The sequence below is a fragment of the Choloepus didactylus genome, chromosome 10 (genome assembly GCF_015220235.1).
Source record: "Choloepus didactylus isolate mChoDid1 chromosome 10, mChoDid1.pri, whole genome shotgun sequence".
Lineage (NCBI taxonomy): Eukaryota > Metazoa > Chordata > Mammalia > Pilosa > Megalonychidae > Choloepus > Choloepus didactylus.
In genome coordinates this window covers 87432750-87448430 of record NC_051316.1, presented here as the reverse complement: position 1 = coordinate 87448430, position 15681 = coordinate 87432750, and the positions used below count along the sequence as shown (strand labels likewise).

The following is a 15681-nucleotide window of genomic DNA, read 5'->3' as shown; positions in this document are numbered from 1 at the left end:
ATGATAGATAGGGAGGGAAAGAAATAGCGATGTGACAGCATGTTAAAGTTGGTGGATTGAGCTATCAGGGGAGGGGGGTCAGGGTATGATGGAATTCTGTGTATGGGGCTAGTATTGTTTTTGCAACTGTTCATATAACTTTGAATTTATTTCAAAATAATAAAAAAAAAAAAAACCCAAAAAAGAGAAATGGGGGAAGGGGCAATGGGGAGTTCAGAAATGAGTGTAGGATTGCTGTTTGAGGTGAAGGGAAATTTCTAGTAATGGATGGTGGGAAGCTGATACCATTACAGCATTCTAAATGTGATTAATCCCACTAATGGAATGCTAGGGAGGGGGTGGAATGGGAAGATTTAGGCTGTATATATGTTTCCACAATTGAGAAAAAAAAAAAAAAAGACAGTCTAAATAGATGACAATTGAATGCCAAGCATGACCCTGGATGGAATCTGAGGATGGAGGACAGGAGGCTCAAAGGGACACAGTTGAGACATAAGGAAAAGGAAACATAGAATGTAAACTTTGTATCATTGTTGAATCTCTTGTACTTCTTAGCTGCACTTAATGGGATTGCATAAAAGAATGTACTTGTTCATGGGAATTGTATATGTGAATTATAGTGTTTATTCAAGGAAAAAAAAATGGGCAACAGATCTAAAATACATTTCCACAAAGAAGATATGCAAATGGACAATAATTACATAAAAAGTTGCTCAACATCATTAGTCATTAGTGAACTGCAAATCAAAATCACAAAGAGATATTGCTTTACATCCATTAGGATGGCTATAATCAAAAGGTCAGATAATAACAAGTGTTCATGAGGATTTGGACAGATAAGAAACTTCATACACTGCTGATGGGAATGTGCTACACTTTTGAAAACAGACTGGTAGTTCTTCAGAATTACTATTTGACTCAACAATTCATGAAAACGTATGTCCACACACACAAAAAAAACATTGCATGTAAATGTTCACAGCAGCATTATTCATAATAGCCAAAAAGTGTAAACAACCAAAATGTCCATCAAACAATGACTAGATAAAGAAAAGGTGGTATATTCATTCAACGGAATCCTACTTAGCCATAAAAAGCAAGTGCTGATACACGCTACAAAATAGACGGCCCTTGAAAATGCTATGCTAAGTAAAGGAGCCAGTAAAGGTACATATTCTATGACTCCATTTTTATGAAATGGCCATGACAGACAAATCCATAGAAAGAGAAAGTAGATGAATATATTCCAGGGGCTGGGAAAGGGAACATGGGGAGTGACTTCTAAAGGATAAGAGCTTTGTTTTTTAGATGATGAAAATGTTCTAAAGTTGCTTGTGGTGATGGGTGCACAACTCTGTGAATATACTAAAACCAATGAATTGTACATTTTAAAAGGCTTATTGTCTTGCATGCAAATTATATCTCAATAAAGCTGTTTTTTTTTAATTTCCATTGAGATTCTAATTCAATTAATTTAAAAATTAAAGATAAATCTGAAACAAAAGACATTTATACTATTGTTTTCAATCATATTTATTTATTACTATACTCTATCTTCTTTAGAACAGGTTTACCTATTTGTCATATATCTTGGAATTTTAAGCTTTCTGGTATTTTTAGTTTTTGTCTTCATTGTGAATGTCACTTTTTCCCATTACATTTTCTGACTATCCTACTTTAGAAAGCTTTTTGTGTGTGTGTGCATTATCACATATATATATATCCACTTTAGTACCTCTATTAGCTGGATTTTGTAATTATGAAATATCATCTTGAATGATGCCAGTTTTTTCTCGTCTTTTAAAAAAAACGTCAGTTCTGGATGAACAATTCCATTACAACTTTCCTCTCAATGCTAACACATTTTCCAGATTAATTACAGCAATAGTGTTTCTTCTTAGTAAAAACTGTATAGTTTTGAGTAAATGTGTGTTCCGTGTGTTTTTTTTTTCTCGCATAACAAACCTAGGGTTTCTTGTCACTGTGACTGCTTATGTGTAAGTGATGATTGTGGCTGCAGGCTTTCCTAAATTAATTACTCTAATAAGATTTAATTTCTGAAATGAGTTCTCTGGTGTCAAACTAATGATGTACTATGACAAAAAACATCATTCACATGTATTACATTGGTAGGGTTTCTCCCCTGTGTGTGTTCACTTATGTATAGTAAGGGCTGAGCTTAAGCTGAAAGTTTTCCCACATTCATTACACAGGTAGGGTTTCTTTCCTGTATGAGTCCTCTGATGTCATATTAGTGATGTTCTATAGCAAAATACTTACTGACATTCATTACACTGATAGGGTTTCTCACCAGAATGAATTCTTACATGTTCAGTAAGGTGCATACTTCGGCTGAAGGTTTTTCCACATTCCTTACAAATAGAAGGTTTTTCTCCAGTATGAGTTCTCTGGTGTTCTGTAAGATGTGCACTCTGATTGAAGGCCTTTCCACATTCATTACACCCATAGGGTTTCTCTCCAGTATGAATTCTCTGATGTTGAATGAATGCTGGGGTATGGCTGAAGGATTTCCCACATTCAGTACATTCATAGGGTTTCTCTCCTGTGTGAGTTCTCTAATGTCTGATTAACGATGTGCTGTGGCAAAAAACTTTCCGACATTCCTTACACTGGTAGGATTTTTCCCGAGAATGAATTCCCTGATATTCAATAAGATGTGTACTCTGGCTGAAGGTTTTACCACATTCAACACACTCATATGGTTTCTTTCCAGTATGAATTCTGTGATGTTGAGTAAAGGCTGAAATATGGCTGAAGGCTTTTCCACATTCATTACAAGGATAGGGTTTTTCTCCAGTATGAATTCTCTCACGATTTCTAAGAGATGACCTATGACAAAAGGCTTTTTCACATTTGTTACATTCATAAGGTTTCTCCCCAGTATGGATTGTTTGACGTTGAATGAGATTAGTACTCTGACTGGAAGCTTTTCCACATTCATTACATTCATAAGGTTTCTCTCCAGTATGAATTCTTTGATGTTGAATAAGATTAGTGTTTCGACTAAAGGATTTACCACATATTTTACATTTATGAGGTTTTTCTCCAATATGTGTTTTCTGATGCTGGGTAAGGATTGCAATGCAAGTGTAGCCTATCCCATATTCAGTACACTGATAAGATTTCTCTCTCATACAAATTTTCTCAGGTTCCATCCATACTGAACTATGGCTTTACATTTAAATTGTATCCAGAAAAAGTAAGGTTTGAGGTACAAATGCATCATTTTTGTATCTAATAAATTAAAATACTTTTATTCACAAGCTGCCCGAAAAAAATCAAAGTGAATTATGCTTGAAGTGCCTACCATCTGTGTCAAGATTATGAGGTTTTATATACTTATAGAAACTCAGTTGTTTAAAAAGGTTTGAGCTCAAATTAAATATTTCTCCAAAATTATCATATTCATGACCTTCCTTTTGAATCAGCTTTTCCTTGTTATCTGGTTATACTGCTGTTTTTCAAACTGGTGATTGAATTCCAATTTTTCTTATGTAGAATATGAGGAACCATCATTTGAAAATTTTTGTCTTTGGCATTATTTGTCTTTCACAAATGCTCTGCTTTGGAGCCAATGCTCCGATCTCAGGAAATGTATCCAGGATTAAGTAGAAGGCACTATCTCTTTCCTCTGGGATCTAAGAGGGGAAAACAAGACTCACTCATCAGTTACAGAAAAAAAAATTAATATAAAAATAAGGTAGTGCTATGGTATAATAGTTAACATTATACACTATAGGTCCTGATTAACATGCGAGTTTTAAAAAGGATCAATATAGGTAGGCGTGGTACAGAAATGGTAGCATTTAGACAAAATACATAGTATAAACAAAGGTAAAATACAGAAAACTATATGACATGACTACAGGCCAATAAGATGAATTCAAATGTGTGTCTTTTGAAAGCAGAGATAAAAAATAAGATAGGATAAGTGAAATGGGACCAGATAATGGAGAGCTCTGACAAACAAGCAGAGAAATGCAATGTCATGTAGCAAGAGCTAGAAGAGTTTAAATTTTCATATCTCATCAATATAAATATGTAACGTTTTAGATGAAAATGCTTGTTAATTCAATATAAAGTGAATAATAAGAGAATAAAGCTATCAAATTCAACCAGAAAGTATGAAATAAATGATATGGTCCTGGTTTGGGATAATATTAGTAGGAATTTAGTATAGGAGTAAATATAAAAGCAACAACATCAAAACAAATAAAAAGTACTGATATTGATTATGGGGAGTTTTTTAAAATAAGATTCATAAAAATACAATGGTTTCTAGTTTAGGAGGCTGGAAGAATAGCAGCCCTAATGACAGAAAGAGTAAAGATGAAAAGAGGCACTTGGTGAAAGCTGGTGATTTCACTTTTCACCATACTGAGTGTAAAGTGATTTAAAGTGAAGTGGGACATTTAAGTGGAAACTAAGGAGGGGAAACGAATAGGATAGAATGCATATTATACATCTGGGTTGAAAAAATTATTTCAGGGAGTATGGTCGTTAATTTCATGGGTCAATTTGGCTGGGTCATGATGTTCAGTTATTTGGTGAAGCAAGCACTGGCTTGATTGTTACTATGAGGGTATTTTCTACATGGATTTGCTTATATAGTCAGTTGATTGCATCTATGGTTGATTGCATCTACAACAAATGGGGGAGATTTCCATTAGCAATGGGAGGGCTCTCCTCATCCAGTTAGAGGTCTTGGAACCTGCAACTGAAGATTTCAGAGGTTAGAAAGAATTTCTGCCTTTACTTCAGTCAGCCTAGGGAATTCTCCTGGGGAACTCAACGTCACCTTCTTCAGAGTTTCTAACTTGCATTCTGCCCTACAATTCAGACTTCCAACCCCCATGATCACATGAGCTAATTCCTATAATAATAAATCTCTTAATATATATATATATATATATATATATATATATATATATATATAGCCTGTCCGTTCTGTTTAGAGAACTCTGACTAATAAAGGGAGTTAATGACATGGAAGGACTATTTGAGGATATCAAAATGTATCTTTGAGATAAAAACCAAACAAGTAGTAAATAAGCCTTAGAAGGATACGCCTTTTCATTAGCAAGGAATTAAAGCTAATGAAATAGCATTTGGAAAGAGACTATAACAGACAAGAACATGGTGGTGTCACACAAGAAAAGACAAAATATCAAATGCAACAGATAGTCTGAGTATGGGAAAGAGTATGAATAGGTTACTATAAAGAAAAAATTCAGGAATCTCTTCAAAATAGTTTTAGTAGAAAAGGAGAAGATAAGGATCTAAATTCAAAGATTAAAAGAGAATATGTATTGAGGCTGTTAGCTACAAGTTTGAAAAGTTTGGTAATAAGAGAATAAAGTCAAAGGAAGATAAATATTAAATTGTTGTTAGGCAAAGTTTTGTTTTGTTTTTTTTGTTTTTTTTGTTTTTAAATCAAGAGAAACTCCTGAATGTCTGAAAGGAGAAGGAAAGGAGTTGATGAACAGGGACACAGTGAAGCAGAAATAATTATTAAAGCAAGGTCCTAGAATAAGTAGAAAAGAATGGAATATGCAGTATAGATGGAGAGATTAAATAACAATAGGAGAGGGCTATGTCTTTCTCTGAGATCGTAGAGATATGTGAGACAATGGATATAGGGAGAATAGTGTGTAGAAGTAAGGTTGATATTGCTCCCACTAGATGAACCCAATCTTCTATATATGCACGGGGTTCTGCACAGAGAACCGTAGCCAACATTTCCAAAGCTACCTCCTACTCCACGATTTTTACTGCTATCACCACAATGGACAGACGGACTACAGTTTACAAGGATTCCTATCTACTTGGCTGTACTTAGCTATATGACTCTTTCATGACTAGGTATTTTGTGGCATCCCATTTTTTCCCCTTGGTTATCTATTAAAGAGATTCTTCCTCCTTGGAAGATAATATCTGATTTAAAAAGATGATGGCCTACTTTTGTCAATTTGAGCTTAGTTGTTTATGATGGGTAGAAGCATCAAAGAATTTTGTCCTAAAGCAGTCTTTAGGAATTCTGAGATAGAGGAATGTTGATGCCTCTAAGGTAACACAATAAAGCTGTAGGGTAAATAGTCTTCCTGGGGCAAACCTTGCCTCCCTTGCTTGTTACTTGTTTCTCTTTTATTCCCATGGGAATGAAGGAAACCTAAACCATCATCAATCTTCTAGGAACAGGGAGTGCTCAAGGCACAGAATGGGATGAGCAGACAAGATTGACAGTGCTGATTGAAACTCATTCTTTATGCACAGATCATGAGAAAGAACTTTGGAAAGAATAAATACATATTCCTCAAGATACCTCCCAAGTCTTAGAATTTACTTTCCCTCTGTCTATGTGCCTTCTTTGTCCTTGCCTATATAAACTGCTGTTAAATCTTCCCTGTTAATGGAGAGCTCCCTGGGACCAACTGCCGCCTTGGTCCATATCTCTGTTGGCACCCTTCCAGCAATAAATGATTGTATGAGTCACCCAGATGCATTCTTTGGGCTTCTCAGCAGGCGTATCAGCACCCTAGGACCAGATGCAGTGACCTTGCAGCTACAGTGCCACAGAAATTATCTATTCAGAATATTTTAAACAAAAGAGCTTTTACCTGGTTAGTAATAAAAGAAATATCTTGTCTCTGTACATAAATAAAAAATTAAAAATCTCTGGTCCCTAAACTCAAAGCCCTGTCTCAGATAAGTTCTTTTAAATCTCATAGATTTTTGACATTTAAGGAAATAGTAACTTCAATCTATAGTAAATATAAAGCTGTACTTAGCCAATGGGACAAGGTTCTTGTGGTTTTTCAAGTTCACATCATTGTACACTATCTCTGACAATGGTCTTGTTTTCACTCCTATAAGGTAAAGTCCACTGCGACATTGAACAAATACCTACTCACTAAGGGATCACTCATGCAACTATTAATGGAAGAGAGAGTAAAGCTGGAAACTGGAAATGACAGAGTGGAGGGCCATGATGTTATTCAGAAAGGGTTAAAGGTTCTAAGTTCAAAAGTATCCAAAGGTACATTATTTGGTGTCTGTTATGTACATGACAAAAGTATAATCATACAAGGTTTCCCTGCAAAATAAACTGAAAATAAGAAATATAAAATTGACCTCTAGTAGGTGAAATATAAACCCAAGAAGTTTAGAAATTTCATAGAAGGCAATGCAGACAAGGACTTGGTTATAACCCTATTGGTGGAAATGACAGAAAAATGGATCAATCAAAAGTAAAGTGATTGTAACAGAGCATACAAAAAAGGAGAGTTAGAGATGCAAACACTGGTAGTTTCTTCCCTTTTAAAAGATATAATCTTGGGGAAAAGAGACTGGCACCAAGGAGCTAACACCCCCCCAAAATAACCCAGCATTATATGAAAGCATTAAACATTTACATCATGCCATCATCTCTCCTTGATATAATTCTATGCTTACCAAGCAAAATTAGGATTAGAATTTGGTTTCCCATATATTTTTTTTATTACCAGAGGACATAAATATCTTAACTCCTTGTTAATTCTAGATCTCAACATAAAATGATAAAAACATTTTCTATTTAATACTTCAGTCCCTTGTAAGCTTGCATGGTATAAATCCATTTCTTCACTCATTTCAAGTTTCTGTGTCTGAAAACCTGAAGACCAGAGACTCAACAAGATAAATGTCACATATGAGATCCCCTGGCTTTAACCAGCCAACCAACCTCCCCAGAAAACTTTAATATTACTGACTGCCATATTTCACACTTCAATAGAACCTCCTTTGCGTTGGACTCAATAGGTGATAGAAAAGATACATCAGAAACAGAACTGGCTATTAAAAGACATGTCCTCTGAATGGAAGGAAAAGTTTTACGGAAACTTAGGAGGAAGGGAAGGGAGCCTGAAACCAAAACAGGCAAAAGGAAGCTCTAGAGGAGTGGTGAACTGACACTAAAGACATACAGCCACTTTCTACCTGGAGGTACTAAATTCTTAGCTATTCTGGCATAAGCTAGAGACTGACAATCCAAGTGTGACCACCCAGCAGAAGGCCACTCAAGAAGGGCAGAAAAAACAGCATAGACTTTGGCATTCACTAGCAGCTGGAGTAACAAAACTGTAGACTGAAGGGGACTCAAATTCATGATTAGTTCTCCACAAGGAATATGCTGAATTTTGGAGCTGTATGGGGTAGGAGTCCAAAGAGCTAAGCTGAAAACCTCTGAATGGCACAAGTAAATCTCCCACAGTTTTTTAATGCTGAGGAGACAAAGCCTTGTCATATTCTCAACTTTGCCCAGGACAAACTCACCCTAGGAAAAGAAGCAACAAAAAGATAGAATAAATCTTTTCAAATCAGTTAACCAAGCCCTAACTCAGTGGGACTGAGAGGTGATCCTATCTACCTAAAACAGAAAAAGGATAATGCTTCCTGGTAAATGATGCCGTCAACTTGAACTTCTTTGGCTCTTTCGTACACGATGATTGGCACAAAGTCAAAACTTATTTGACATGAAAAGAGTCATTACCATAGGATCAATAATCAAGAGAAAATAAAATAGAAGGAAAGACAAAAGAGAGGTAAGGATGAAAAATTTCAATAGCAATTTGGAATCAACAAAAAGGAATCAAATAAGCATTCTATAACAGAATATCTGCAATTAAAAACTCAGTAGATGGAATTGACAACAGATTATTTCAAAACAGCATGAAATAACTGGACACAGATCAATGAAAAAATACCCAAACTAAAGCACAGAGAGGGAAAACAAGAATAATGATAATTTTAAAAAGAGTAAAAACTGTCACAGCCAAGAATAGTCTAAGGCGACATGACAACTACATGTAACATGGTATTCTGGATGGGTTCTTGGACTAGAAAAAGGGTGGTTAGGTAAAAACTCAGCATATCTGAATAAAATATGGACTTTAATAATGTGTCAATATTGGTTCAGTAAGTATGACAAACTTCCATACAACATAAGATATTAATAATAGAGAAACTGGTTGTGGGGTATATGGGAACTGCCTGCTCTGTATCTGCAATTTTTCTGTAAATATAAAACTATTCTAAAATTAAGAGTTTATTAAAATTAACAAAACCAAAAATACTACTACATTATACTTTTGTTAATCTCCTACTTACATCAACTATTTTCCTACAGCTTATGTTGTTCTTTGGATCATTTAGTCTTGTTTCTGTTTTACTCCCTGACGATACGCTTTAAATAGTACTTTTCATATATCAGACATTTAATAAAAGCTTACTTCTTAAGAAAAAAAAACAGGATTAGAGAATAAGAGAGTAATGCGACTCACTCAAAAGGTCTAACCGACATGTGACTGGAGTCTCAGAAAAGGGGAGAGAATGGAAATAAGCATATTTGAAAGAATAAAGGTCAAGTATTTTCCCAACTGATGATTCACAGATTCAAGATGCTCTCAAACCATCAGCAAGCTAACGACAAAGAAAACCATATCCAAGGAAATTATGGTCAAAATACAGAGAATCAGAAACAAAGCATACTAATTTCTCTCCAAATTAACATATATACATAACGTATATACACATACGTATGTATATGTGTGTATTTGAAAATTAGAAAAGATGAGGGAGGGGGTCTTGCCCATACCAGAAATCAAAATATTATACAGTTATGTGAATTAGAAACAGGATAGTACTGGCACAGGAATAGATTGAAAGAACAGTAAAACAGAGTAAAGAATATAGAACTAAGCCTATTCTTTTATGGGGATTTAGTATATGATAAAGATGTCTTTTCAAATTATTTTGGGAAGGATGGAAATTCAATAAATGATCTTTGGACAACTGGCTTATCCATTTAGGAAAAAATATCCCTCCCCCCATCTTATAATAATAAATTAAAGTTGAATTAGAGTGTTAAAATTCAAAATAGAACTATAAAATAAGCAGAAAAAATAACAGAAGAATATTTTTATAATCTTGCAGTGAGAGTGTCCTTCTTAATAAAACGTAACACCTGGACACTATATGAGTCTTTTCTTTGACTCATACAAACAAAGATAGGCAATTAAACAAAATTAAGAGAAAAGACATATTGGGAGTAAATATTTGCAACCAATAAAAAAATATGATTTATTAGCTATATTATATAGAGTTTCTAAAAATCAATTAGGAAAAAATATAATGCAATACAAACATGAGCAACGGATATGAATTCCTTTGGGAATTCACAAAAGAAATACAAATGGCCAAAAAGTATGTGAAAAGATGCTCAACCTCACTTCTAATCATGGAAATGCAGATTAAAATGAGATATCATTTTTCACCCATCAGACTGGCAAAATTATTAAAAACAGACAATATCCAGTACTGTTTAAGTATGTGGGGAAATGGGTGCTCTCACACAGTGTTAATGCGTATCTTAGTTTGCCAGGGTTGCTGACAAATACCACACAAGAGGGTGGCTTAAACAATAGGAATTTATTGATTGATGGTTTGGTAGGCCAGAGATCCAAAATTAAGGTCTGGACAGGCCATGCTTTCTCATGGAGTCTCAGTGTCCTGGTGCTGGCTCGGGGCAATCGTTGGGGTTCCTTGGCTTGCATCTCTGCCTCTGTCACTTGATGAGCTGCCTCATCTTTGGCTTCTTCTGTCTTCTGGCTTCTACTGACATCTGGCTTCTACTTCCATGTTCAATTTCCTTTGCTTATAAGGACTTCAGTCATATTAGATTAAGGCCCACCCTCATTCAATTTGGGCATACCTTAACTAATAAAGTCCTATTTGCAAAGGGGTTCATATCCACAAGGATGGGGATTAGGACCTGAACATGTCTTTTGTGGGGGACATGATTCAATCCCCAGCAGTCATAACTAACTGCTCCTTATAACGCAGTATACATCTTACATAGGTAATCAAATGTAGTTATTAATTTATTGATGCACTCAGCAAATATCTAAATATCCTTGTTGTGCCAGTTTCCATACTAAGAATTGAAATTATTTACAAAGTTGAAGAAAAGGTTCCTAGTATCATAGAGCTGAGCCTCAAGGGAAAGGCAGATAAAGCGAGTAACTATATTAGATGGTATGTGCCCTTAAGATATTGCATATAAAATGTACAAAATGTTATGGTGTAAAGAAAAAAAAAAAGTGAAAAACAAGAGTGAGGGATTCCAGGAATGTTTCACAAGAAGACAATGAATTTATTTGCCAGGCAGAACAAAGGAAAGGGCAAGGTAAGAAGGCACAGTATAAATAACAATATGAAGATATCAAAAATTTTTGTTACACATTAATATGCAGAAAAGCACTCCTGGAGGTGAAGCATAGGGCCCAGCATGGGGTAAAAACGAACAATAACGCAAGCAAGGAAGAGGAGTAACATATTTGAAAAGCAATGCATGTCAAATTGACTAAACAAAAAGACTAAACCAACTGGGATAGGCAATGAGATGCCACAGAATATGTTCCTAAAAGAAAGAAGCAGGATCATATTTACATCTAAAATGTATTTCAAATAAAGTCACACGGTGAATAGGGTTTTGGAGCGCCAGGGAAAGACTGAGAGCAGTAAGTCAAACAAAAGATATTGCAATAGAACAGAAGACTGATGAGAACCTCTCTAAGAAGGGATAGAATAGAAGCAAGGCATATTCAGAGGAAAGCAACAGGGCCTGGTGTCTAAAACAACATGCAGGAGTAGGCAGGGGCGGTAAGGAAGGAATCAGTGACTTCAGAGTTCCGATTTGCACAAATGAGTGGATGGTGACGCCACCTAGCCAATGAAAAATCTGAACAGATTTGAACAACAGGTTCAATTTGGCATGAGTTGAATTTGAGGCAGCTTTCTCTCACCTTTTGTTTCTATCCTATCACCAAGGATATATTAAAGCTAAATAATTTAGCAAATGGAGGACATGGGGTGAGGAAGGCAGGGAGTGGGGCAGGGAAGGGTTTTTAATGATTAAAGTCTTCAATTATAGAAGAACTTTCCTTATGAGGTCCCGTACCATCCAGAATAAGTCCATTTTCCAGGGTTTAAGAAACAGTCTGGGGCTTTTAATGTCAGGGAAACTCCTATATTACTACAGTCTTAATTCTTGGTCATCTCAATATCCAAATAATGCCCTTTCTTGGTTCCTTGAGCTCTCTCCTCTAATGACCCTGTCCTCCATCCTACTTCAGCCACCTACTCCCATGATACCTACACTTTGTCATTATCAGTAATAGTGCCCCTTTTCTCATCTCAGTTTCAAGCATCCCACCATTTTCTCCCTTACCAGCTCTTTCCCTTCAGTACAAGGGTTCCAATCATGTCACTTCTCTTCTCAAAATTCTCCTATGCAAATTAGCAACTGTATGTAAATTATATTCAATAAAACTGATTAAACAACAACAACAATCACCCTTATCACTCAGAGTAAAAACAGAACTCCTCGTAGTGGCCTACACAACCCTGCAAGATCTGACCCCTCTCACTTCTCTCATCTCAACTCCTACTATACTACCCCACTCACCCCTCGCTGTCCACACTGGACTCCTTGTTGTTCCTCACACATTTGTCCCTTGGGTCCCAGGCATTTGCTGCTCCCTTCCCCCACCCCGGATATCTGCAAAGTTCACTCCCTCATTTTCAAGTCTCTACTCGATGTCACACTATTAATGAAGGCATAAAATAGCAGCTGTCCCCAGGCTGTCTCTAACCTCATTACTCTGCTGCAGTTTCCTCCATTAGTCACTATCTGATATACTGAATAGTAGCATGTTTATTGTCTGTGTGCCCCCTAGACTGGCAGCTAGGGACTCTGCTTTGTTCTCTGCAGTATCCCTACTTCCTAGAATATTACCTGGCAAAAAGAAGGCCTTCAATTGATATTAGTTCAATAAATGGAAGAAAGAAAATCTTTTCTCCCTCTGGGCACAGAGATATCTCAGGAAAGAAAAAAATACAGCAGAGTTGCATTATAAACCCATTTAATTTGTATGTTTTCCTGTGCAAATTCACCAAATAAGTTCAAGAAAGTATGCCGTCTGGAGTTAAGGTGTGACCTGCTGTTCCCTTGGTCTCAGTTCCCATGTGGCTCTCATAAGTGAGCATCTTGCCATGCTAATAGTTATTCTGATGTTTAAAGAACATGTTTTGGTGCATTTACACATATATTACCGTAAAATTGTATACACATAGCATGTGCATATAAATTATGAGCAATTTAAGAGATTTTTCAAGGGCATATTTGACTGCATGCGATTTTTCAAACTTTGGGTGGCAACTTTAGAAATTAAACTCAGCTTAAGTGATACAAATACCTGAAAAGGTTTGTTCACCGCAGACAATGTAGCCAGGGGCCAGTGGTCAGGTCCTTCTCCTTAATACCATCTTATCTAAGCAAGGAGAGAACTGAGGAGGCAGAGCTGAAAAAGAAAAGGGGCCTTGACATATCAGAATTGTCTATTTAAGGGAACCCTGTCTGACTACCTGGATGTAACCCACACTCTCCCTAAAAATAAGTTCAGAATGAGTTTAGGAACAGATGCCCTCCCTGCAGAGTACAAAAGGAAAGCCATTGACATTGCTATCTGGGGTCTGACCCTGTTTCTGTGCAAGAGACACAGCTCCTAAACTGGCAATCCAGACAAAGGCTATCCCCAAAGCTCTGGCTCTAGCATAATGGGTGAAACAGAGTGCACCAGCCCGCTTCCTGCCTATTAACAAAAATAAATAAGGCTTGTAAAACATCTAAAAATTTTCAAAGTTCATTCACAAATGCCATCTCAGAAAACAACAGCCAGTTGCTCTTCATAGCCCATAGAAAGTAGGGGGCCAATTCCACAGCTCTTTAGAGAAGTGGCTTCAGAAATTTAAAAACAAAATAAACAACAAAAAATTACCTCTAGAGAGGAGGTGTGTTTTAGTGGAAAGAGCAAAGAACTGGAGACCCAAAGCCTGGTGTCTCTAAGCACCCAGGGCAACGTTTTCTTGCAATTCCCAGGTCTACCTCCAAGGATTGAAGGGCCGCGTTCTCCTCTGTGACTGCCCAATTGATCCCATCAGTCAAAGGCCCCAAGGTCAGAAGCTCATCCTCATGACCCTGCAACCCAGAAATGATCGTCCAAACCCTTGACCCGTAAACTGGGATGCGATGACAGAGCTCGGCCTCTCTCTCTCGCCCACGGCCAGCCCTAGCCCCGCAAACCACCCCCAGTCCATTCCAACGCTATCCAAACGGCAACCGTGATCGTCTAATCCCCGCCTTTCTTCCGCAACTGCCTCCCACCCCCGGGCTCCCCGCCACGGCACTCTCTCAGGCCCCTCCCGCCCAGCTGCAGGGAGGGTCCCGAGCGGAGCACCCTCCTCCACCTCTACCCGGACTCCTATTTGGGCGGAGGATAGGAAAAAGCTCACCAGCTCCCCCGAAAATTAACAGCACTGCCAGGCTTCCTAGACCCGCAAGCCAGGAAGTGCGCCCCGCACGCGGACACCTGAAACTACATTTCCCAGAATGCTCTGCAAAGGCACCGGCGAGCTGATGGCTGCTGCGAGCTCCAGAGACGCCTTGGCAACTCGCCGCGAGTTGCAAACGTGCCCTGCTTTCTTTCGTTGTTTAAAGGATGAAGAAAAACGGTAAAGAGTGTTCTTTCATTATAAACAAATGTATATCAAAAGGAATGCACAGTTTTCGTTAACATTTCCTCTCTCATACAAAAGTAACGCATATTCACTATATTAACAGGTGATTTACAAATACATTTTTCATTCAATAGATAAGCAAAAAAGAATGGAAAAAAAAAAAAATACGGGACAATTCCATACCACAGAGATACAGAGATAATGACTGTTCACACCGTGGTTTATAAATAGCATCCTAAAAATATTGGGGACACATGGAGAGAGGAAGAGGGAGAGGTGGAGGGAGGGAGGGAGGGAGGTTGGTTTAGTCCAACGAAGAATGAGGTTATACATTTTGGATAAATTTTTTTTCTAACTTTTTAAATGTTTTCCTGTTAGGAATTTAGGTTATGTTCACTTTAATACTACCCAAAACAGCGTTTTGATGAACATCCTTCTAGATGAGTCTGTGGCCTTCCTCACATCTGTTCTTGAGAATGAAGTACAAAAAGTGAATTTAATTTAAAGAAAATGTATACCTTCCTTTTTTTCCATACAAAGGAACATGTTTCCAATATACAGAGGAGGGAAAGTCAAAGGGTAAACATTCCCATTGCCATAGGGAGAAATTGAAAGGAAAACAGGGGTCACGGGACCCAAACAGTTCCTAAAACCTTCAGGGCAAACACCATTTGATTTTGAAGTCTGAGAGTCACTTATAGAAAGACGTTTTGTCCTCAGGTCTTGAGAGAGCAGCAGTCCCATTCTTTCTAAAGGCTTATGCAGCAGACTTGGTCTCTCCAAATGCTGGGGTGATAGCTCCAACATACCCAAGAAATGGGGAGACCACCTTGCTCTTGGCTCCACCCTCCTCAAACACCTGGGTGTCACCTGGACTTTCTGCCATCTCCAGGGCACACACTCAACCCCTTCAGAAAACTGGGGTGGTGGCCAGGCTCTTCCTGATCCCCAGGGAATGTGCTCTATCCTCTTTGAACTCACTGTCTCCACATGCATGGGTGGGTCCACTCTCCTGACCTGAGATTTCTTGACTGCAAACCTCAGCTT

At 37.5% G+C, this 15681-nt stretch overlaps 1 protein-coding gene across 1 annotated transcript in view; it reads right to left on the bottom strand.

Annotated features, from left to right (window-relative positions):
- Positions 1-1554: 1554 nt before the first annotated feature.
- LOC119545267 (zinc finger protein 37 homolog) overlaps positions 1555-15681 on the bottom strand; it is a 59169-nt gene continuing 45042 nt past the window's right edge. Inside the window, 3 exon segments of the mRNA XM_037850786.1 lie at positions 1555-2774; positions 2777-2980; positions 2982-3086. Of these exon segments, the coding sequence (XP_037706714.1) occupies positions 2277-2774; positions 2777-2980; positions 2982-3086 (807 nt within the window). The 3' untranslated portion in view covers positions 1555-2276.